The sequence below is a fragment of the Ambystoma mexicanum genome, chromosome 5q, assembly GCF_040938575.1.
Source record: "Ambystoma mexicanum isolate Mex_15411 chromosome 5q, UKY_AmexF1_1, whole genome shotgun sequence".
Lineage (NCBI taxonomy): Eukaryota > Metazoa > Chordata > Amphibia > Caudata > Ambystomatidae > Ambystoma > Ambystoma mexicanum.
This window is the reverse complement of record NC_090933.1, coordinates 918,918,651-918,944,735: the sequence shown is the minus strand read 5'-3', so window position 1 is coordinate 918,944,735 and position 26,085 is coordinate 918,918,651. Positions and strand designations below refer to the sequence as shown.

The 26,085-nt window shown below is 44.7% G+C and overlaps 1 protein-coding gene across 7 annotated transcripts in view; it reads right to left on the bottom strand.

The window, feature by feature from the left end:
- The window catches only part of VPS13B (vacuolar protein sorting 13 homolog B), a 3,421,660-nt gene that overhangs the window by 243,283 nt on the left and 3,152,292 nt on the right, over window positions 1–26,085 (bottom strand). For all 7 annotated transcript variants that reach the window (XM_069621427.1, XM_069621422.1, XM_069621424.1 and 4 more), the window contains one exon: window positions 11,387–11,548. In XM_069621427.1, the coding sequence (XP_069477528.1) occupies window positions 11,387–11,548 (162 nt within the window). The remainder of the gene's footprint in view (window positions 1–11,386; window positions 11,549–26,085) is intronic.

The following is a 26,085-nucleotide window of genomic DNA, read 5'->3' as shown; positions in this document are numbered from 1 at the left end:
GACAAATGAACCTTGGTGAAAGCTGGAATTAAATCGGAACACCACTGGACACAGTTAATACAACTCTCCTATCATGGGCACGACTGGTGCATATTATTATTATTATTATTATTATTATTATTTATTGTAGGTGTTCTGTAAAGCACAGAGTTAAGTACCCTAAGGATACTGTGGCCCAAATGAAGGCCTCCTAATGGATTTGTTTCCAAATGTCAACATACGTAAATGACAATAGGCAGCTTGTAAGAATCACAAAAGGAGCAGAGCGCAAAGGCTATGTACAGTGACAGACGGAACTTATAAAATATCCTGCAAGCCCCCATCCAACGTGAACATTCCCCAACGGTACTGAGAGAGACATTTAGGCACTTTCTGTTCTCTCAAGCAATCCTGCCTGACCTCCCTTTCCTCTATCACAGGTCGTATATCTGATGCATGTTAATTTTCCCTACTTGTGTATGTGTGCAGTTGCTATACCTCTTAATTCTGCCTTGTCTCTTTGCTGTTGCTAAGGTTTTGTTGAGCGCATTATGATCCAGGATTCTCATGACATGGCTTAGGAACTCAAAACAAAGGAATACAATTAACATGAAATATTTTATATCACACGTTTCCTACTGCAAAGGAAGGAGACAACATAGCAGAGGGTATTGTCCTCCACATGCAGCCAGTGAATATACCATATTATATTTACCAAGGACACTGTACCGCCTATACAACCATCATCGTCTCTCCAAGGTAGTTTGTGCAAAAGGATGGGCTCTGTCGCAGGGGATATGGTGTCCAAGGTAGGAAGGGAGAGGACAGGATTTCCATTGGTCATAGGACAAGACTTGTGTACAGATGGGGAGAGTCCTACCATCATCGAGTGAATGCTCTACACTATTTGCGGCCCACAGAGAGAGTGCACATTGACAAGGAGATGGCAGTGTAACACCCTGTAACACACACAATGTGGAGATTTCCGACACTCACAAATATTACAGAGATTCAGCACCCAATGGGCGAGAACAACAGCTGTCAAGTCAATGCTGTATAGGGTATACAAGCAGAACAGGCCATACTGTGTTTAGGTGCCATATTACCCTCCTATTTTTCCTGAATATTCTCTAGAAAAAGATGTTGGCGTTTGGTGTCTAGTGTTGGGTGCTTTATCAATAACTACAAAAGAGAACCTTTAGTGTCTGGGAGATGATACATTCGGAAATGGATGAGTTAAAAAAAAAAAGTGTGCCCACTATTGAAATCATTGGCTTAAATGAGTCAATGAGAAGGCAAGAGGGACATGGATTGAAGTAGTGTTTTTTCTAGTTAGACCCTTTGGTAACCTTAATGAGATTAAATAGACAAATGGGGATCAACATTTCAAATTAAATTGCTCACTTGGCCTTACAACCGATTGACAGTTTAAATGCTTTAATAATGATCACTGCCATGTCATCTATCCTGTCAATCAAACAATGGTCGAATGCAGCCCAGAAAATTGTGCACTAAAAGATAAGCATCCTACATATAAATGACTGTTGACCATCCTGAAGAGGGTATCCAGTGATGTTAACAAATTCAAATAACAAATAACTTTTTTAATGAACCAACAATACCGAAAAACACAGAATTTGTATTAAAACTATATATGATGGGTGGGGTAAGGGATTACAATGGGTGGGGAGAGGGTACCCCCGAATCAAAAAATACTACTATTCTGTATTTTTTAAGTATTTTAGGTTTTTGAAAAAAGTTTTCATTATTTCAGTTTTCGTTAAGGTCACATGGAACTTCTGAAGAGTGCCCTGTATATTCACTGTGGCTTCCATTGTGTTTATGAATCTTTTATTCAAGCTTGTACCCCGCATTTATACAACATACAAATTCTATCAGCATATTGTACTTCTTATCAGCACCTGCAAACAATATAATAGGGAGATGGGAAAGTTTAAAATGTAAGTAAAATCACCTGACCTCATTACTGAAAACTTTAGGTTTATTTGTAGACTATACCCTGCAAGGCAGTAAGAAAAACAATTGTCAGATTCTCCGACATAGTGCAGTGTGACAAATCAGAATGAAAACCTGACTATGAGGACTGTGATCTTAAAATGTATACCAAAGTATGGGTCTCTAACCCCTTAAATGATTCAAGGTTTCAAATACGGCTTGCAGCTTCTTAATAAACAAGTTTTGTGAATGAGAAATTCTTGTACTTGGGGACATCCAATTCAACTTTATCAGTTTACGATTAGTATTAGGAATTGTCCTCTGGCTAGCATATCAGGTCTGAATCACAGACACATATCCATTGTACAGACTGCCCCATTGTACTCTTTATAATAACCAATTTATGAATATCTTTGTTTCTTAGACATTCAATTCCATACAAAGTAATGGTAGAATTTTGCTCTCAACATTTTTTGTGGGGGTGTTTGAGATGTTTGGACACATGAGTTTTAAAGCAACCATTTATTCCCTTCCTTGAAATGTGTACTGGCTGACTACGGATTGTGAATGTTGTTTCTGATTAGACCTTTTATTGAATCTTAGGCCAAGATACTGGTACAGACTGTATTTTTCCAGTAAAGTCTCTCTTAGAGATCAATGAAACTTGCATGTCGTTTCAACAAAAATAACGATTGTAGTTTTTGAAAGGTTTATCTTTAAATTGTTATCATTACATTTCTGAGAAAATGAATTTAAATAACATTATAACCCAACAGCGGTCTGATCTAAAAGCAGTTCATCATCTGACCATAAAATAATCTGTATGGGGTGATTACCATCCAGGTTTGGAGGAAATTCTTGATGTTTTTATGATCTCTGTAGGAGAGATATTTTCAGGAAAAAATGTAAGGGAGCTAGTACATACCCTTGCTGCAAGCCATTTAAGTTGAGATATTTAGCTGATAATTTACCTGGATGACTTAACGAAGTGTGTATCGCAGTATTAGTATGAAGTTCTTTAACACAGTGTACCAGGTACTGTACAATACCTCAATATGATACTTTTTGCCATAGAGCAGGACCATCCATAAGGTTGAAGGCATTGGACAGGTCAATAAAAGCTGCATACAAGCTTCTGTTAGGCCCACTGTTATATTTATCTTTCAGCAGTTGTCTGTATTGGATTGCCATGATCAAAATACAGCTTTTCCAACTGGATTATAGTAATGCTGAACAAATCAGCCCTAAAGTTGGTCTAGCAGGATTTGAGCATAAATCCGTCCCATGGAGTCCAACAAAAGAATCAGACGATAGTTGGACAAATCAGTTCTCAGACCCTTTTAATCGCCCTGAACTATACAAGCCTCCTTCCAGTATTAGGTTCCACATACAAGGAAGAAAGAATATCAGACTGAGCATGGGATGAGACTTAAGCACATCATTTGAACTACAGTCAGGAACCTGGGTATTAGATTGTTTTGATTAATTTATTAGACCCTTGATTTTGGTGCATAAGGCTAATCGGTTGATAAGCCCTAGTCATTTTTCCTTTTCTTCTTGAAAACATTTTTGTCAAGTTGTTTGATATGTAAAATTAATTAATCACAGTTTAGCTTGGATGTTTTATAAACACTGTGAATAGTTCTATTCATTTTCTTCATTTATGTAATAAAAATATGATAGAAACCACCATGGAGGCCTTTTTTTAAATAAACAAACCAGAATTATTGGCAGAAACTGCTCTGTGTTAAATTCTACAGATGGTCTTACCAATATGCATAGGATACTCTTCAAAATGTGCAATCAATTTCAAATGTGGTAGCCCCATACATTATAGGTTACCCAACTACTCCCAATGAATATGAGAGCCACTTGAGTTTCCAATTTCTCCCTATCTGAATTGCAGCTGGGGTAGTCAAAGATGATTCTGTAATCCCGGATGATAAATTCAATGTGCAAATTAATGGAAAATGGTAATTGAAAGATTCAGGTGTTATTCCATCTGCATGCAACTGCAGAATTCTTTGATGCTGAATAACCAATTATTGATAGTAGTATAACAATTATGACCAAAGTATGTGAATTTACCTGCAATATACCCTGTGGCTCTCCAATTTAAAACACAGTGATGAAATTTCTTAGCTCACTTATAATTAGTAATTATTTTATTCATTCAGTTTGAGGAGTACAAAGAAGTTCATTCCAAATGGGGCTCTACGTTTCCAGGAATTTCACATTAAAATCACCTGCAGCAAACAGTATGTTTGAAAGGTACTTAAACTCCAATCCACCTAAACTAGATTTTAAATCACCCATAATATAATGCCATGCGGAATATATATATATATGACAGATGATTGTGTAACTGTTATTGAGGGGGAGGCTGAATCCTGAATAATTGTCACTCTTATGACTTGCAAGTTAAAAATGGAACAATCGAGGGGTTACAAAGAAAGACATTTCAAGGTATTTATTAAAGTTGAAAAATGCCCTTTCGGCCAAAATGATCCAGTATTGAAGTCTTTTGAATACATATTATATATACAGCTGTGAAAAGTGGGTCCAATTCCAACCACGGTAGATGTCTTCTTAGTCCATACTTTCTTTTTCTTTTGTGCATATCAGAGCATAATTCATTTTGTGAAGATTATCAAAACTCATACCCAATGCCTGTGACAAATTGATATCTCATTCTAACCAAGCTTTAACTTTAAGATCAGCAGAATCCCTGGGGTGACAGTATATGGGATAAACTACCCCAACCATATGTTATAAGGATATTGCAAGTCACTGAGGAGTTTTGTGACCAAATAGACGAATGAGGAAGCAGGCCCAGTTCCTTTATAAGGCTATGCAACTCAAAGGTGACTTGCAATATCCTTTTCACTTAAGGTAGTGAGTACTGTATTTCTTAAAATGCATGGCCACACAATGTCCTCATTTTTAACACCTGGCCTCTTGCTTAATCTAATATGAGCGATCTTCCATTTTCTGCTCCATATAAACAATGTGCATATTGTGAGACAGACATGGTATCAAGAGATGACACAGACAAGTGAAACACAGTTTGAAAACCTTTATTCTCAATGGTCAGGATGGTAGAACGCCTAACTTGCCCTAACTCTAAGGTGAGAATGTTCCTTATTGGAAAGCACAACTAAGGGAAAGTCTAAGTCGGGCAGTCCAAAGAAATAGACTGTCTGTGTCAAAACCTAAGCTTGTCCTCACTTCTACAAGAAAACAGGATGTATGGGGTTTGGTCAACTCAACAGTGTTCATAGAAAAGTTAATGCGACAATGGAGCTCTTTTGTATCTCCCTTCCCCAAATTAAGGGACTCAGTATCATACAATTCTGAGGGTTTCTCGATATACACTGGGCAAAACATTCACAGTACCTTATCTCCTTGTAAATTCGTTAGGCTTCTCTGGGTTCCCCATCCTTGAACCCAAAAGCCTTCTGGTTTTTCACTTGTCCTTAATGGGTCTTTCAGGCTTCCCTCTTACAGACTCAGACCCCTTCTAATTTCACAGTAGCTTCTTTGAGAAACCTGACGGCATTCTCCCACCTACTCCTTCGGGATCCTCCAATCAAGTGGCCAGGGAAGGCCCATCGCTTTTGAATCCTGACCCTGGTGGTGGACAAGCGGGGGAGGATCACCTGAGTGGAGGGTCACAAGAGATTGGGAGAAGGATACCCAAGGACCAGAAATGGTATCCCACCAGTCCCAATAATACCCCAACCTACTCTCCCTCAGCCTTCATAGGGTATTTCCAATCTCACCCAATATCCCCCACCCCATTTACAGCAAATACTGAAACGAGGAGGATGAAATTAGGATCAGTGAAGATAACCCATAGAAACAACATGGAGAAAGTAAGGGGAACCTACTATAGAAAGAACACCAGTTGTCCCACTGATAGAGTCAGGCAGTGTCAGGAATTTGATAATGACCACTCACACCTGACTCCACTTGACTGTTTGTTCAACTATAAAAGGTGTTGTTTTTCACAGAGGCAGGAGCGAGCTGGGGATGTTGTCTGGACCAGAGAGGCCAAGGAGCACAGAGCAGCAGGACCTGGAAATCCATTTGCTCCACAGATTTTATCGCTGTTGACTCCCCACATAAAAAAAGAAAAAAGATTGCACCACCCGGGGAAGGATTTCGGGTGGCTGGAAACAGCAAGCAGAGAATTTGTATTCTCGTCCGCTGTTCTAGTCACCTGATTGGCTGAGCGCCCTTCCCCAGGTGTGAATATTAAACATAAGGGAACAGTATTTTTTCTATTACTGTGCGCATGACAGAAACACCTGAAAATATAAACACAAGATTACAATAATCAGTTGATATGACCGGACTACATCAGTGCACTTTGTATCTGAAAAGGAAGAACCTGCACAAATCACAATGCTAAAATTAGTGATGTTAAGTGATTTGGTGTACAAGCTGCTGATCATAAAAAAGGCAAAATATCCATCACCCAGAGCCTCAATTTGTAAATGTGTGTGAAAATGCAAATCTGAAAAAATCAACAACTGTAAAGTACGAGTAGTATGTTCACCCCTGCTTGGTTTCTTTAATCCGGTTTCAACCAGACCATACCTGTTCATATATCCCCTGTACTGTTCTGTGTAGGGCACCTCATGTTTGAGATGTTTCTGCTGCGTTAACTGTTATGCTGCATGGCTTTTATAATGTACTAAATCACCATGCTAGTGGTCACAGAGTGCCTAGGTGGAATGCTCTATATAAAGCGCTCTGCTGCTCCTTAGCGGGTCTGCACTATATCAAATACCAAAAGGAGAAAACAAATCCATGTTTGTGGGATGCAAAAGAATCTTTAAAGATCTGCTGAAAAACAAAATATGCTCCCTTTCCTTATCTACGTTTGGCTTAAGGTGCCCATTAAAGCCTCTCAATTCCCTAAATCCTGTAGTCACATCACATAGCCAAGGTAGCTGTGACTAAACTGAATTCAAAGACATTCCCTAGCGGGCAGCACCATCTAAATTAAATGCAGCAAATGACAAAACCTAGACAAAGGAAATTCAACTGTAATGTAAACCAAGGTGGGTGCCACTAGGAGAGAGGCACCATTGTTTCCATAAAGCATAACATTTGTCCCTATTGTAGCAAATGGAGCTATCAAAATGGCCCTTTTCTGGGGTAGCATAATCTTCACACCGGTGTGAATGCGGGTCCCGTTCAAAGCTGCAGATAAACCAGAAGTACTCCCAATTCACAATAAAAAGCTTCACTAGAAAGGTGGTAGGTGGACATATATGTCTAAATGTTAAAGTTACTCATCGTAGTGAGTAGAGCACTCATAGTCCATAGACCCACTTTCCTCCATTCTTGTGGGCGTCTCCCAACATTGGGACGGTACCGGAACATTTGGCAGTGAAAAATTGAGTTTCCCCTTTAAATTTAGTATAGCACATGGGGGCGTGGCCTCAGGCAAGGGAATGTCCCAGACGACAGGTGACAGGGTCCAGACCTTTGAGGGTCCAGACCTTTGTCGCGAGCCCAATGGCAGAACCTAGTCCATTTGCTCTTATACTGGGACTGAGTCAAGGGCCTCCTCGCCTGCTGAATGATGTCCCAGTTGTCATCTGAAAATTGAGCATGCTGAAGCCTCAGCAGATCAGGAACCAGCCCGTCAGGGCGAGTTTGGCCAGGTCTGGCTGTTCCACTGCCCCACCCTGCTGTTTTCAGGAAACCCCTGCTGGGGATCAGAAGATGGACGGGATCCCGGGAGCACAACTGCAGCAGATCCGAAAACTAGGGTACACTGGAAGGTCAGTGGGGAGGCAGCTAGGATGAAGCTGCAGCCAACGGAGGCACGGAACTTGCAGAGAGCCAGTTGGAACAAAGGAGTGGGCGGGAACGCATAACACCTGCAGCCGTGCCAACAGATCTGGAAGGTGTCTCCCAGTGACCCCCAACCTGCCCATGAGGCAAACTGGGGGCACTTGGCATTCAGGGGAGATGCGAACAAATCCAGGTCTGTGAACCCACAACGCTGGAACAGGGGCAACACAGAGTCATTGTGCAACTCCCACTCGTAGGTGTTGAACCCAAACGACTCAGCTGATCCGCTTCTGCATTGCTGTCTGCCGGCAGATGGACTGCTGAAATCCAAATCCCCTGCGCCAGGGCCCATTCCCAGATCGAAACCGCCTCCATGCAGAGGGGGTCGGGGAACGGGTAACATTCTGCTTGTTCAGGTAAAATATTGTACTAGAATTGTGCATCCTGACCAGAAACGACTTGTCCTTGATGAGGGGCAAAAATGCCTTCGGGGTCAGGCTCACTGCCCTGAGCTCGCGCACATTGATATGCAGGAGGGCTTCTGTCCTGGACCATGCTTGATGAATCGCATAGCCCTCCAGAGTAGTCCCCCAAAAGAGAGGAGTCTGTCATCACCAGCAGGGTAGGCTCCTGTCAGGTGAAAGGGGCTCCCACTGAAACATTGCCATCCATCAGCCACAGTGAAGATCGGGCAGAAAGAGCTGCAGTATAGGGATCCTGTCCGACTGAGACCCCGTCTCCTGATCCCAACTGGCCGCCACGTGGAGTTTGTGGTTGCCTCATCTTGAGGCGAGCGTGCTGTACAGCGATCACTTAGGAGGCCATCAGGCACATAGTGTACTGCAACCACCATGCTGAGGTGGTCGTGTTGGCCAGAAAGTGCTACACCACCCTGCGGAGGGACAGAAGCCTCTCGTGCGTAGGAAACAACTGCTTAAGGGTAGTGTTCCAATGCACCCCTAGGAAGACCAGTTCCTGAGAAGGGGACAACTGTGACCATCTCTGGTTGAGGGAAAGCCCCAGCTGATGAAGGATAGCTGCCAGTCGTCCACGTTAGGGTTTACATGATGGCCTTCCAGGCGGAGCAGGCCCGCCACAGCGTTCATTAACTTTGTGAAGACACGAGGGGCCGAGTTCAGGTAGAAGGGCAGCACCCTGTACTGAAAGTGGTACAACATAATCGTGAACCGCACAAACTTCTGATGCTGTTGATATATGGGTACATGCAAGTATGTAGCCCTTGAGGTCCAGGGAACACATCCAGTCCCCTGCACACAGAGACTCAGCTATGTGCGCAGGAGTAATCACCTTGAACCGTTCCAATGGTAAAGACAGATTTAGAAATGACAGGTCCAGGGCTACCCTCAGGCCAGCCTGGTTGTTCTTGGGTACCACAAACATCCTGGAATACCAGTTCTATAGCCTGCATCTCCAAGAGCGGAAGGACCTCCCACAAAAGAGCCAGGGACCCGATCTGACGAAGAGGAAGAAAGGATGGAAAAGGCTTAGGAAGAGGAAGACTGAAGCCTGTGGAGACTACAGAGAGGATCCCCGGGGTTGCTGAAGAGACGCTTCCAGGTGTCCTGGAACAGAGCCAAACAGCTCCCCACAGAGGAGCTGTGTTCCCCGACCTTGACATCACTGCTTCTTGGCATCAGGGGCAGAGGAGGGGGAGCGGAAAAACCCATGCAACATCCTCAGCTGCTTCCTCCTGTTGTCGCTGGACGACCTGTCGGCTTGAACCGGTAGAGGGATTGGCATCAGAACCGGGAGCGCAGGAGGAACGAGAGGAGTACCCAGAGGAGGGGGCTGGGGCGGCCCCACCTGCGGGGTGACCTCCTTTACAATGTCTTTCAGGAGCCCCTTCATTATAGGGGAACGCATGAGGAGGAAGTGTTTCACGAAGCGGTCCTCACAAGCTGATGGATCCTTAGGTGCGTGTAGCCGTACGGCTGTGATTGGGAGATGTAGTCCTGAGGGGACCAGAAATCAGCAGTGCAGGATCTGCTACCGCTTCCAGAGGGAAGGGGGCTGTGATCAACTTGCAAAGTCTACTAGATGGGTGATAGCACTTGTGGGCCCTGAGACGGATCCAAGATGGCCACCTGTCTGGCAGGCTCCGCCACGTGCCGCTCTGCCATTTTGAAGCCTTGCACCACTCCCTGGGTGGGAGGGCACAGAGCCCATGAGCCAAGAAAGACCTCAGACATGAGAGGACACAGCTTGGGTCTTGCACCCAAAGCAGAAGTGTCGACCTCCGAGATCCCTCTAGTAGGCGCTGAGCCCTCAGCCAGACGGTCGGTAGTCATAACGCCCTGATTCACGACCTCCGGTAGGCTTGGAGCCCTCAGCACCTGTGCCAGTAGCAGTGCTGGATCTGGCTGAGGACAGGCTCTTGGAGGTGGCACTCGATGATCCCTTACCCCCTGCGGTAGAAGAAGAGACAAGCCCTGATCTTCCTTCTGAGGACAGCCTGGTAGGGCCCTGAGCCCCTCAGCTTGGAAGCTAGTAGCCTGGAAGGCCTCAGGGCTGTCCCCAGACCACCCGGGAGTGCTCCCGGGCCCCTCGGCTTTGGAGCCAGTAGTCGTAGAGGCCTTGGCCCTGCCAGAAACGGAATTCGAGGAACCCCAATCCATGGGAACCCCGGGAAAGGAGTCGCCACGCTGTGGAGCCGTGCTGAACCGAGGACCTTCCTTGTCTTGACTAGAGGTCCCAGAGATGAAGTCCTTAAGGTAGGGCAGAGAAGTGTTGAAGATCTCCCTCCACTGCAACAAATTAGTCTTCAATGCCCTGTGACCGAGAGCACTGCAGGCTGAACAGGAGTCCCAGTGGTGGTTGGGCCCCAAGCACTGAAGACAAGAGTGCACGGGAGTCAGAGGCCGGGAACGAACAGTCGCATGAGGCACATCTCATGAAGCCTCCTGCGGTCGACATGCACCGGGCGAGGCGAGGCATTGAAGCGAAGTAAAATAAGAATTGAAAAAAGAAACAGGAGCAAGCGGAAAGCTAAAAAAGTCTCTGCACTGGCTGCCAGGTCCGACACCGTCCGTGCGGAAACAGGGACTGAGGTGAGGCACTGGAGAGCACACCCCTGTGCGCTTTATTAAATTTAAAGGGGAATCTAAATGTTTCACAGCCAAAGGTTCCGGTACCGTCCCCGTGTTGGGGGCCGCCCACATGGATGGAGGAAAAGGAACTGGACATATGAGTACAATACAATGGCTGATGCACAAAGAAGACACATAGGTTTAGCCAGTCTTACAAACTGTAGCCCTTATACCTGCACCTTATAATAATAAATATAATAATATTGTGTTCTTACTGGTTTCATGCCATACTCCTCCAGCTTCTAAGAGCTATAATGAGAGGTGTTAATATTACCCATTTGGAATGGTACTTGATGTATTGATCTTGGAAGGATGACAGACTAAGTCAGCCCTGCCATGGGAATCAAACTTGCGAAATGCAGGCTGCCTCGTGTGCGAGACCAATGTTTGTGAGCTATCCAGCCTTGTTACTACATGTGAGGGGGCGTGAAAGTTCAGCTTAAACTGAACATGGTGACATAGTATGTAATGGAAACCACGATAAACATGCAGCAGCCAGGGTGACTGGATAAATAGGCCTGCTTCTGACATACCTGTGGGGACTTGTGTGATCGCCAGCTGTACTGGTGACTGTGGAGACTAGCCAACACCACGTTTTCATCCGTGTCCACCTGGCCAAACCGCAGGGTCTCCTGTGTGTCATTACAGATCACAAAATGGCTGAAGACCAACTCCTCCGCCTCGGGGCACAGGTTCTGAAAGAAAAAGAACGAGAAATCCAACACATTTGAGACCAAGTGCAATATATTCTGCAGATGTCTGCCTGGTGGCGATCATTAAAATGCAGAAATAACAGAGGCCCGCTGTCATTGGTTTTGCAGTATGCTGTTTTCTATTTCTTCTAAAGAGAACACTCACAAAGATTTGTATTCCCACAGATCATAAACATCAGCAACTAAGATGCAACAATCTGCTAAACCCCTTCTCGTTTCCCGTAGGAAAAGTCATGTGTTGGAAGGAGGGGAGTGCAGCAGTGCACACTGGAGCTGGAAACCGGGAAGTAAGATCATTGGGACAATTCATTGCCTCTTATGGGCGACTGCTAACAATGGGATACACTGCAAATGGACCCTTATTGATGAATGCCATTAACATTATTCCGAGGACGACAAGAAAGGTGCCTGGTTCATCTCCAAATACTAATGGGCCAGGCGCGAGATCATGTGCGTGCTCCATCCTTTCACAGATCTCGCATCTAGGAGGGGAAGATATCTCTGTCAGCCTATCAACGTTTGTTGCTTTAGAAGCCCAACAGGGCAACGGATTATTTGTGCAGGGACATTAAAGGAGAATGGATTACAGGCGGTGCATAAAAGATGACCAATAGATATTTTCACACGGTTTTCAGAAAAGTACCACTTAGGCGCCACACCTGGGATGAATACGCCACCTCTTAAAACAAGCCCCAGGGCCATCGGAGCACTCTGGTGGGAATGGGTGCAGTACAAATACTCCCTAACATTACATTATTGGTTATCGATGCTGAGAAGCATCTTGCAGGTGAAATAGTCCCTCCTAAAACTGTTTTGTAGTTAAAGTTTAAAAACAAGTTAAAAAGGTGTTGAGGTTTGTGTCAAATAACGTTAACGGTGACGGGCACACATGACACGATTATGGGCTCAGGAAGCCTTCTGCACAGCTGATACAATGGCTACCATGATACAGTATTACAGAAGGGACCAGAATATCAGACCCTTCTGCAATGTCACCTTTTAACAGCAGGTGTGGCTCATTTTAACCCTAAGGAGTCTCATGAAAATGAAGTCCCAGTTCTGCCATGCCATCCCACATTATAGAACTCATTTAAACCAGTCCACACCGTTGAAGAGGAGTGTCAAAAAAATGTATTCCTAGGTGGTTTGCACTGCTGCACAAGGCCCTGACAAAGAGAGATGGAGGTGGTAAACACATATGACTTTAGTCTCTCTGACCAAAATACAATGAGGAATTAAAAATATGATGAAAAATAAATGGAAAACACTGATAAACTACTTATAAAAACGAAATTAACAGTGATGACTAACTGCTAGTAAAAAAGGATGGAAGGATTAGGAAGTGGCGACGACCGAGAGGGGTCAGAGGGAAATGGAAGTGTGATCACTAGACTGGGGCGAAGACGTTTAGGCTGGCTCAACCCTGGATCAAGTGCAGAGTCTCTCTGGAATACAGCAAATTTCCCCCTTCTACTGAGGGCCGACATTTCCTAGACAAATCTTTGCGTTACCCCCAATTTCTGCTCTTCACGCTGATTGATGCGCCATTGAACTCATCCTTTGTATCCTGGTTGCAAGTCTGGATTCTCATCGGTTTCTAAGCAGTTCTAGAGCAGCTCTAGTTGGAACATCATTTGGGCTGGAATTACAGCATTTGTGCTACAGATTCATTCAACGAGGTTCGGTCTGACCCTGTTTTATTTTCTTTGGTTTCTTCTTCAGTTCCTTTGTAGCAGTTTCATTTGGTGGTTATTTTGTTCTCTTCTTTCATTTTCCTTTCGAGTTGCTTGACATTCTATACTGCTTTGTCTTATGGGGACTTTTTTTTGCAGGTGTTGTGAACCTTCCTTTAAAACAAGAGGTACATAACATGTACCTCTTCCAGCTGTTTAGGTCTTCTTCTCCAATGCATGTTTGTAAAGATTTCAGCAGCTGGTGGAATTTTCCATCACTGGCCTATCTTTATAATAGCGGCAATGTGAAATCTGTGGAAGGGTGGATGATAAAGTCGTCAGACAAAACGATGACAATATAACAGAGGTGAATGAAGACAATGGGCTAAATAGGGCCATCCCTGAGCTCAAGTGAGGGATTACCTGGCAGCATACATTATTAATCCATCACTCGGTCACAGGTGGATCCATGTGGACCCAAGGTACTACAGTATATCTGAATCATGACAACCACAGGTCCAAGGGATCTTCCGACTTGCATCATTCTTTTGAACGAAGACATGTCATTGTTGCATGGTACCTACTGCTCCACTGCTTAGCATTCTCTAAAACCAACAGGACCACCCTCCAATCAGGGACTCTAGCTCAGAAAATTAGCGAGTTGTCACTGTTGCCATTTAAGACTGCGTTTTGCTTTTCTGGCTAAGTGTGAGATATCCTGCTAAAAGCATTACTGTTTGAATGTGGCATGTAAAGCAGTTTGGAAGAAACTAAACTTCTAATTTCGCCCAGCACCAGGTCCAGAGTGACAGAAAAACTGGGAGGTGCAGACCTATAGCATAGAAACCTTGCATTAAATGTGACCACTTGGGAGATTCAAATGCTATTTCTGAAATGCTTTACATCAGCCCCACACTTAAAACTGCTAACAACCTACAGCGCAGCTATTGCCTGTATTATGTAACCAAATCCCCTTTAATATGGAAGGTGCGGTATTGGATGGTTGAAGGCTGTAGTGCCGGTTTACATCACTGCAAAATGGACAATCCTAAATTGGCAAGAAAAGGCATCTCGACTTTACACACAAGTCAGACACCCAATCTCAAACACAATTTGCACCCGAACCATTTCTTAGATGGGTGCCTATTTGGATTCAACACCTAAGATCACCAGACCTTCAAACTAAATGGCCACCTCTGAAAGTTGGCAGACAATGTAAAAAATGGCAAAAAGCTGTATTATCTTCATAAATATGGCATCCAGGAGGCACATGAAGGCGAGGACACAGAAGCCTTCCTAAACAAGTTCTACAACACTCAGTACTCCAAGCTGCCATGAAGCAAAATACTCATCAAGGGCATAGATTGGGCCTAGGGAGTTGCCCAAATGATACGTCCAAGCCAAGCAAGATCAATTGCTACATTTTGCACATTACATGCCTATTTTGTGACATATTAAATGTGGCCAGCATTCTTTAGAGGCTGGTGGTGTCTAACTCAGTCCCTGCTTTATTTGAATACTTTACACAGAATCACAATCTAGAATAGCTGCCAATAACCTTTTCTGCCAACTATGTAAGCCCTCTCACAATCCTAGCCCTAGAACCACTTCTAACGAAGATCACAATATCCCAAAGACATACAAGGCATTCAATCTGGGGGTTTCTATATGAAATTGTCTGTATATGCCAACAACGTCCTATGGTACATGATTGACTTGGAAAAGTCTCTCACAGCACTCAAGTCCAGAAATGAAAACGTCTTGGAAATCCCTGGCTACAGGGTAAAGTGGGATGCAACAGAGAAGCTGCCATTAAATAAATAACACCTCTCATCCATGTGTCACACCTATAAACTGACCTGGAACCCGGAAAGTCTTAAATATTTAAGATATTAGTTAACCCCTTCAGGAATTGGATGACAATAGGGAGTTTGAATGGAAGCCCTGCTCTGGCGAACGCTTGAAAATGGACAGTGCAGCCAGATAGCCCATTGCCGTACAAACTTGAAGCCCCTGATGGGTCAGATGCAGAAGAAAAGAGACCACTGATGGTGTGTCACAAGTGAATGGGTCTATTTTCTTGAACATACACTAGCTGCAAAACATGTTCCAACGGCAGCAGTATAGAGCATTTGTCGCTGGTTTTCTGGCTGAAAGCAGCAACTCCATTACATCTTCCGGAAGGTTCCTAGCTCTGTATCTCAACCTCTCAGAAACCAGGCATGAAGGTTCAGGGTTCTGATCTCTGGGTGGAGCCTGCAACCTCCTTCCTGAGTGAGCAAATCCTCTCTCTAAGGAAGACTAACTTGAGGTCAGATGGACATATCCAGAGGTTCTGCGTACTACATCTTCCTGGCCCAATCCAGAGCAACCAGGATCATGGACTCCCCAAACATTCTCAACCTCCTGAGAACATGAGGAATGACAGGGACTGGTGGAAACGCACACAGAAGTGGAAACTCCCATTCCACCACAAACGGGTCCCACCAGAGCTCGGAGTAAATTCCCTGCAGCAGAACAGGTCGCATTTCCTGTTGACCCTGGACGTGAACAGGTCCACTGGAGGGGTCGCCCAAAGGGCCAAGATCTCTAAAAGGACTTCCTGGGCTAACTCCTACTCGTGGGTGACTGTGCTCTGCCTGCACAGAGCGTTCACCGCCATGTTCTCTTCTGTGGCTAGGTGAACAGCTAACAGAGAGACTCCTTCCTGAAATGCCCAAAACCAGAGCTGCATTACCTCTCTGCACATTGGCAGTGACCCTACAACTCCTCTCTTGCTGAGGTAATGCGTGGGCACAGTGTTGTCATCATTATCAGGACACTCTTTTCCGTACAGATGGTAGAAAGGCCATCAGTGCTCGTCTGATTACTCCTAACTCTAAAAGGTTGATGTGTAGTTTGGATTCCAATGGAGACAAACGACTGCTGATTGTCAGCTCGTTGACATGCGCTCCCCAACCCGTGAGGGATGTATCCATCACTACCATTATCTTTGGCCATGGTTGCCAAAAAGGTTCCCCCTTCAACATGTTCTTCACGCAGGCGCACCAGAGGCGATCCTGTGTGACCCTGCTTGGGACCTGAAGCAGGTCCGTCATCGCCATACTGCCAGAGAAGTGAGACCACTGGATCTGAGGGCCCATTGGAGAGACCTCATACTTAGATGGGCTTCTAGCACCAGAAAAATGCAGTATCCCGTAACACAGAGCAACGTCAGAAAATCCAAATCCAGGAGACACGGGGAACTCTGAAATTTGCTTATCATCTGCAAGATGTGCAAAGCCCTTACCCTAGGTGACAAATCTATCCCCATGGAAGAGTCCAGGACCATCCCAATGAATTAAAGCTTCTGGGAAAGTATCATGTGGGGCTTCTTGAAATTGAGGGAGAAGCCCAGACTGTGGAGGGAGTGGCGGGTGCTGCCAAGATGTTCCAGAGCCTGTTCAGGAGAACGGGCTCTTACCGGCCAACCATCCAGGAAGGGATAGATGTGAATCCCACGCCTCGTTAGATTCGCTGTCACCACCATCATCAACTTGGTGAAGACTCTCGGACGTAGATCAGCCCAACACCAGTACTCAAAACTGATAGTGACAACGGCCAATGGAAAATCTTAGTTACTTCCTGTGCTTGCGATGTATGGGCACATAGAAGTAAGCATCCTGGAGTGTATCAAAAGAATGTCAGAATGGCAATGGAAGCGGCTCACCACTCCCTTTCCCAAGTTCAGTTCAGTGGGGCTCTTACAAAGTTCCTTCAAGGTGGGTATTATGCACAGTTCAAAGATTTCCCATAAATCTGTTGGGCTTCCCTCGACTATTTCAATGTCAGTTCAATATGCATCACAGTTCTCTCAATGGATTCTTTCTGGCTTCCCTCACCCGGTTTCACACTTGTCAAACAAACAGATATTCACCAAGCTCCTTCTCAGTTATTTTCACAGGTGGCCCTTGCCTGTCTTCGAACACAAACATTGCTGAAGCACTTTCCAGCTAACAGCTCCGCTTTATTGAGCAAGGGGAGAACTCTCTTCGCCAAACTTTGGACTTTTCTTTCACAATGTTCACCTGTGACAGATCTTCGCAACTGCATAGAATTATCACCCCCCCCAAGCGTGACCACTCCGACAGCAGGGTCCTTATTATTATCACTTAGCCAGAGACCTTTGTAACTGCACAGTATTCTCACCCCTATGCGTGAACACTCTGACAATAGGGCTGGTTTCTTAATATCTGTGCCTCTTGCACTTGGTTTCATAGAACGGGCCCTCGGCCACTCTGTTCCTTATTTCACAACAGCATATTGTTCATTAGGATGGGCCCACGGCCACTCTGTTCCTCGTTTCACAAAAATATCTATTCATTTTCACATTAGACTCTCGGATCTCTGCACGCTCTCTTTCCCTCGTACCCTTCCCTTCAATGGCTTTCAACACATTTCGCTTTCATTATTCACTGTTCTGATCTCCTTCATAAAGCGTTTTAACAACCTTCCTTCTCACACAGCACTGCTCCAGTCTTTTGTCTCACACCGGCTCCCTTGCCAGCCAAATACATTTAAGCTTCACTTCAATGCGTTTATCCTATAATGCGTAGCCTTGCGTGTAACACTGTAGGCTTCCACAATCGCGCATATCACAAACCAGGCTCTCCCTTTCTTTGAACTTACCGGCTGTGATTGCCTTCACACATTCTTCTGCTTTCAGCTTGTGGAGGTCAGGGTCTTGCCCCCCTGTCCCTCAGACACTCCCGGGCGGCCTTGCGGTCCAGGGGAGGAAACTAGCAGTTTGCTGGCGCATGGAGGTAAGGGACTAGCCGGTCCCTCGGCCCCCATCTCTGAACTCTCCTGGCTCCTTGGAGACACAGCTCTCTCGCCACGCTTTCCCCTGTCTCAACTTACAGCCTGTGAGCGTCTTGGGTCCCATTCTCCCTGGCCTGGTTCTCAGCTGCTCCTCCATCTTGCCATCCAGCTTGCCTTCCTTCTTGGCCGCTGTCTCGCTCCCCGTGTTTTCTGTGCTCCACCTTTTATAATTTGGAAAACGGTGCATGAGTTTCAGGTGTGTGCGATTGTGACTGAGTGCCTAACCTTATTAGTGGGTCACGGCCAGTACATGTTACTAGTGGTAATCTTCATAGTTTCAGTCTTTTGCTTCTTCATCTCAGTAGTCGGGTTGATTAGGAAAGGAGGGGAGTTATGTATCCCATACAGTTAGAGGGAATATGGGGTGAATAACTGTCAGGAAATGGGAGATACCATGTCTCACTTTCCGGTGTCTTCACCCCACTCTCAGAGGACCGCCCACCCAGGTGATCCTCTCTCGCTTGTCCACCCCCAGGGTCAGGATCCAATAGCGATGGCGCTTCCCTGGCCACCTGAATAAGGGATCGCGGGGGTCGTGAAACACATTCAGGTTTTTCATATTATGTTGGGTGCATCTCTGAATGTTGTGAGTCACATGCATAGATAAGGTCTCTGCATTGTGTGAGGGGGTCAAAAATGAGAGGCAGACACAAAGTTTTCAACATTCAACATCTTTATTAAAGTAAAGGGGTTGGATAAAGGCCTTTCTGTCTCTATCCCCAAAGAGAGTTTCTCTGCCTAGGAAACTAAAACTAAAGATCAGTCTGTGTCTCGTCATCAAAATTATGTGAACTGTCCTTGTGGCCAAAACATACCTGACCCTCACAATAGAAATTAACACCTGAAAAGTGCCAGGAAAAATGTCTCTGATTTAGATTGATCAAAATGTGTTCTCATGTAAAACAAACAGATATATCAACAAAACAGTCCCCTCTAAGGATGGGTTCTTGAATCCAGAGGGTATTTCCCTTCCCCTGGATTATTTCACGTAGGATCATGAAAGTGTCGTTTCCAAACAATGTTTCCTTAAGGAGGGCAGGAATGTCTTTCCATACAGCAATTTCTTAAGGCAAGCAAAAATGTTTCTTTAACACAACTGTTGCTTGAAGAATGGCAAAATGTGTCTCTCTTACACAACAACTGCTCAAGGAACACTTCCTGGTATACTCCCTTGCCAGAAATCATTCAGTAGATTCTTTAGATCCCCTGGTATTCTCTCCTGCCAGATATCTTTTCACAATGTCTTTAAGTGGATTCCCTGGTGTACCCCCCTGCCAGGAATCCTCTTCTGGGTTTTGTAGATCCCCTGGTGTACTCCCCTGTAAGGTATCTTTCCGTCAAAAGGCTCACTGCCCGATATATTTCATTCATCAGGACTTCTCTCAATGTTCTCACTGTCTTCAGTATAGCACAGTGGTATGCATGCACTGTCTATACTTTTTTGGCTTCTGGCAATGCTTGCTCCGACTTTCTCCATATTGGAATCTTATATATGGAGACTTGAGCACATTTTGTCTTTCAGCTTCTTCATTAACATTCATCTGCATGTGATAACATTTGCTCCAACTATCCCCATATTGACATCTCAGGGATGGGGATTTGTGCAAACTCTTGTCTTTCTATTTCACTTGGTCGGTATTCAAAATGAACTTTGAGTTCTTCATAGGCCTGTCGGTACGCCCCGGGGTCCCCACCATCACCAGGCAAACTCACTAGTGTCTCCTGGCATTTTCGACCCGTTGCTGCGGCAAAGTCTTAACTGGGGGATAACGTCTCCCGCTTCGCAGACCCTTTTTCAACTCTCCCGCCGGCTCGGCATTTGCTTGCCAGTGAAGCTACTGCTGTTTGGCACGACTGCATCCTCAACAGCCTTTTTTCTGCTGGTGACACCTCTGTGGCTCTTCCTCGGTGCCTGCCGTGCTTCCCTGGGTTTTCCACCACTACGCTAGGGAATGCTTACAAACGGCTACTTAAAAGCACCTGCCTTCTTCTGCACAGTCCGTTCCTGTGCGTCTGCCTTCACCTGCAGTTCTACTTCCCGCTCTGCTTCTCTCTTCTCCGACTCTCTCTTGCAATTGAAGGTGTAAGCTATTTTTAAATGTCCCTTGCAGATGAGCAACATTGCAACAACTAGTCTGCGTGCTTAGCTTAGGGTTTTTTTCAATCAATACTAACTCCATTCTTCCTCTTCCTCATCTCAGTACTTGAGGCATTATGGAATTTGGAGTCCACAGGATTTTTAGGTCTTCCAAAATGATATTATTTAGAACAAAAACATCAGAGACAGGAGATGTTAAAGGTGAATTATATACGTATGAGGTATGAATGGTTTTCTGATCGGAGTGTTTTGCAGAAAGGGTTTTTTGGGTTCCACCATGAGAGGGATTTGTAAAATGGCAATCGGCCATCAAGAATTTGGAACTACTTGGTTTTCCTCTCTAGGCAGGCAAGAATACTGCGTCTCTCCTGATGGGTTCACCACATTTTCCATATTGCTGCCTCCTCCCATGTGATCCTTCCTCATGATACCAGCCACAGGGTCAGGATCATGTAGCGACTGCTGTCCCTTGTCCACATGGGAGGAGGCCTCCAACGGGGATCGTTAATGACTCTGTAGGATTCATCACAATTTTCTTTGGCAAAGGGCCGGTGTCTTTCCCCTGTCTATGTGTTGTGGTGTGAGCGCACTGTCCTTGTTTCCCGTTAGAGCTAGATCAGAAGTCGTATTATGAACATGTATGGTGTGTGTGTGTATGTATGTGTGAGGCTGTGTGAGGGAGAAGAGTTGTTGTGTCTTCCGTGCCTGTCCTGCTAGCCCCAGTGAGCGGGAATTGAATGTTGGTGTGTGCATTAGCAGATCAGAGAATGTTGGGAGAGTGTATGAGTGAATTTCCATGTGGATGTCAGTTGAGGGATAGGCTGAGTTGAGTCATGTGGCCAGTGGGTTTCTCCTTGTGTCCATGTAACTTGAAAGGCCCAAGGACATAAATTAACTTATACTTATATAATAAAGCCTTTCATTACACAACAACCTGACTATTGCTGGCCCTTCCTGCATCTGGCCTGCAATTCTTACTACATAGAATACAATACCCCCACTTCACTCTTCCTCGTCCCAGTACTCCATTACCACCGCCTCCTCCTATCTCATCCCAGTAGCCATCAGTAATACATTACCCAAACCTAGCTCTTCCTCATCCCATTACTCCATTAACCAACCTCTTTCTTCCTCATCCCAGTACTCTATTAACATCTCCACCCTCGTCCCAGTACTCCATTGGTAATCTGTTGCATTACCCCCACCTACCTACTCCCTGTCACAGTACTACACTAGTAATCTGTTGCATTACCCCCAACTCATTCTACCTCATCCCAGTACTCCTATTGTAAAATGTTGCATTACGCCACACATCCCTCTTCCTCATCCCATTACCCCATCAGTAATCAGTTACATTATAGCCGTATCCCGCATTTTTAAAGCAGTACTCCATATGCTGGATTCCCTCCTCCTTGTTCCAGTACTTCATTAATCCCACCTTCCTCTTCCTCGTCCCAGCATTGATAGCTCCTCGGCAGACGTGGCGTGGTCTTCCCTGTGTCGTTGCTTCTTGGGTGAGTTTGGAGAGATTTCCATTACACCAAGGAGTATATCTGATTGGGCTGGAGGGCTGCTTATGTTCTCATTTTTCAGCAAGTTTCAATTTCTGCTCGTTTCTTTTAATATCCGTGAAAATATCCACTTTAAGAGCTAAAGTTAGTCAAACTGGTAAAGCCTCCATCCCGCCAGTATCCATATGTATGCATTTTTTGCCTAATATCTCCACCATTAGAGCCAATGCTAGCAAAGTGTGTAAAGACTCTTCTCCTTCAATGTCTATACGTAAGACTCCTACGCATAGGGGTGTCCGGTCAAAGGATCGAAAACAAAAGGATCTAATACAATAGTTGACAGTCAAAAGGACTGAAATAAAGGTTGAATACCTTTTTTAAAATTATAGATTTCTTTTTTGGTTTCCGTTTAGGAAACAAAAGTGGTTTTTATACCAAATACAGGGGTTTGGGGGAGACCCCCCCCCCCAAAAAAATAAAAAATAAAATGCTACCTTTTTTTCCCGTCCTTTTGACTCGAAACTATTGCATTTCGATCCTTTGGATTTGATCCTTTCACCTATAACCCCGCATAGGAATAATCGTTTAGCAGAGGTTATGGTGTTGAGTGGACGGAGAAAGCAGAGCATCAAGGGATTGGGCCCATGTTTGTCTGTAGATGTGGATGACATTGGTTGTTTGCAGGTCCCTTTATCTGACGCTGGTGAATCCTGTATTAAGTGAGTACTGACATGGTGCAGAGGATGGAGCCCCCTGGGAAGAACACTTTTGAAGGCTGTGCTCAAGGGCCTGATATTATTAGGCCATCTATGACGTTTACTAATAAACCATCTAGTAACCCATCTATTTTCGGAAATTTGATTAGGGAATCTCCTGTGCAAGCCACTCCAGAGTTGTTAGTGGGAGAGACAAAAATACGGTCAATTCGACCCAAGCAGTCTGACACAATGGCTTCCAACTAGGGACAGGCTAACTGGAGAGCTTAATCTATGTAAACATTTTACAGACTTCTGCTACTGGATATATGTGATGGATAAGCTGACAGTACAATTCCAGCCAGTAAAAGTGGATATATCTTGCCAACAGGATCAGACTAGAGATATGAGAGACCGGATATTGCAAACTGTTATAGATTCCTTGGGGAAAATTCAATCCTCAGCTAATGGGGAGAGTATAAATATGATGGATAACTCCTGGCAGACAAATGTAGAGAAGGAGGATATCATGCAACCATGGGAACAAAAAAACGTATGAAACAGAGGAAGGTACTACATAATTAGCAGGTTCCAGTGTCTGTTATGCCTATCCCTGATGGAAAGGATGTGCAACCACCTTTGCTAATGTTGCGGAAGAAAGGAGAGGTTGTTCAAGTCCCTTTAATACCAATCCGACATAATATTACTAACCCAAAATACTGTCTCCTTAGAAATCTGCACATTGGTAAAACTTTCATGCCTCCAATGGCGGACAAGTTCTTGTAGATGACTGTTATGGACAACAGAAATGTTATTATCACTAATGTGGAGCCATCTGTGGGCCATGACCCTAGGGATGCCATGAGGAACAAAGTACTGGCTGTGGCAAAAGACTGGGGCAGGTGTGTAAGAATGTCAGATCTGAAAATCATTTGAAGGATTAAGATTGACCAATGGTGTACCCAGACTGTATTTTTGTTGGGTGTGGTACAAGCAATCTGCCATCTTTCCTGTCCACATGTTATGACCTGGCGTGAGCTTCGTCAGACTTGAAGTGGATTACTAATATGTGTGCCTTATGTTTGTCTAAATTTTCTTTCTGATTTGTTTCAGTTTTTGTGTGTTGTTTTTTGTTGGTGGCTGTTGTTTTTTGTTTGTTTGTTTTGTGCCTGTATGCCTCTGGGGCAAATGGAGCATTATATAAATAAATAAACAAACATAAACAGTACCCAGTACCCATTCATAATTTGTTTCATTACCACCACACCTCTCCCTTCCTCGTGCCAATAGCCCAGTAGTAACCCATTGCATTACCCTCTCCTCCATCATCCTCCTCCTAATACCTGAATAAGCTGATGTGTTAACCGCACCTCTCTCTTCCTCGTCCCAGTAACCCTTTAGTAATCTGTTACATTACCACCACCAACCTCTTCCTTGTCCCAGTAATCCAATATGCCCACCTCTCTCTTGCTCATCCCAGTCCCCATTAGTAATCCATTACATTACCAACATCTCCCTCTTCCTAGTCCCACTACCCCAATAGTAAGCCGTTGAATTATCACCCACCTTTCTTCCTTTGCCATTACCCCATTAGTAATCAGTTACGTTACTGCCACCCCCCTCTCCCCCATCCAAGTATTCCATTAGCCCACCTCCCTTTTCTCAGTTTCCCATTAGTAATCTGTAACATTATGCCCCATCCCTCTTCCTAGTATCCCATTAGTAATCTGTTACATTGTTATTGTTGCCACTTCTCTCTTCCTCATACCAGTACTCCATTACCTGCATCCCATCTTCTCGGCCCAGTACTGCATTAGCAATCTGATGCATTGCCACACCTACCTATTACTTGGGCAAGTCCCCCATTGGTAATCTGTTCCATCAACCCGCTTCTCTATTCCTCATACCAGTACCCATTAGTAATCTGTTGAATTACCCAGCTTCCATCTTCCTCATCCAAATACCCAGTTAAAACCCATTGCATTACCACCACAATCTTCTATGTCGCAGTACCCCATTACCTGACCTCCCTTCCCCGTCTTAATACTGCATTACCCACGTCTTATTCTTCCTCCTCCCAGTACCCCATTAATAAGGTGCTGCATTCCCCTACTAATGTTTTTTCCACTGAATTTCAAGGGTTGGTTGCACTCCACTTATTCACGTTAACGGGCCTTTAACTAAAGCGTCTGAATCTATATGGAGACAGATGCTGATCCACTGGCTACATGTTCAGAACAGAAACAGGAAAAGCTTTCCTGGCATTAAGGTACGACACAAAAAGGATTTTGGTTGTTATCTCTCTCAATTTCAAGGTTTAAAGCAGCCAGTCTTCCTAAAGCTTCATAGTGTGTTATATACCAGATTTAAGCCATGCAGGCAGTGATCTCCCCAGCCCACCTGATTTAATTAACACCGCACGGCCTCATGGCATACATACAGACAGAAGGAGCAGGCCACGACGGTGCAGAGCATCACACTACGCTCCAACCTTACCTCATCCCCAGAAACAGACATCACAGTGGAAGCACTCTGCTCTGAATTGCCATGTCTTATGATCTCCATGTACAGGTTGGGGGTGGAGAGGTGATACTGCCAACACGGCACCTGCTACCATCATTCCTCCAGGATAAGTCATGCGAGGCGGCGCCCCGGCTTCTGTGCTGCCAGACAGAAGACAGATACCACATGCAACCTAAACAATATGTTCCTGCCTGGGCTCAGCCACGGCATGCAAAAAAAGGCCTCATCTCTTGGAAATGTATTTCAATAAATCCTTTGCTGAAACTAGGGAAAGAGATGTCTGGGTTGTCCGATTTGTTTAAAGGGCATTTTGAAGACCAAACACTTTCTGTGTGGATCTTTTGTGTTAATAGCTACTCATTTCTAATTTATTTAGTGTGTACTATTAAAAAAAATGCCAAAACATTATTTGAAATCCTAGACAACTCAACGAGATTCTACACTCGGGAGGAATCCACAAAATCTATCTTGAGGTGTCAACTACTTGGACCTTATGGACATCTTCTATAGCGAAGGCATCTTGCCAGGGACTGTACTCAGAGTGCAATTCTTCATAAGAAAATGTGTCTGATAAAGACCAATTATTGACTTCGACCTCGAAGGCAACATTATTATAGATCTTCGTGAAATGACCGACCACCAAAAGTCAGATTTATTTCTCTTCCCCCCCCCATTTGTTCGTGTATATATATATATAAATATGTGGGGGGAGACCCCCTATAGCCCCCTTAACTTACGCCTACACATTTTATATTACCTTTACCCCGCCACATATATCTATGCGAACAAATGGGGGTCGGACTTTTGGTGCTCGGACCTTTTAACCTCGGTCATTTTGGCCTAACCCCATTACTATATGTGCCATCAATCTGCAAAGGCCTAAATCACTAATTCTGCATCAAAATATGTGAGGAATTCCAGTAACTCCTCCCAGTTATGGTTCAGAAGGAGGGCTCGCCTGCTTTACATCAGGCGCCAAAGTGTGTACCACCCGGAAACAAGAGTATGGTATCACATCTTTAACAGGTGAGCACCTTTACAGGCGTATGGTACTTCTGACCCAGGGATGGAGGGCAGGCGACTTTACAATAAGCCATCAATAACGAAGGACAAAGCTTATGGTCATTTCCTAGGCAGTTTCGATGCATGCCTCTTGGGA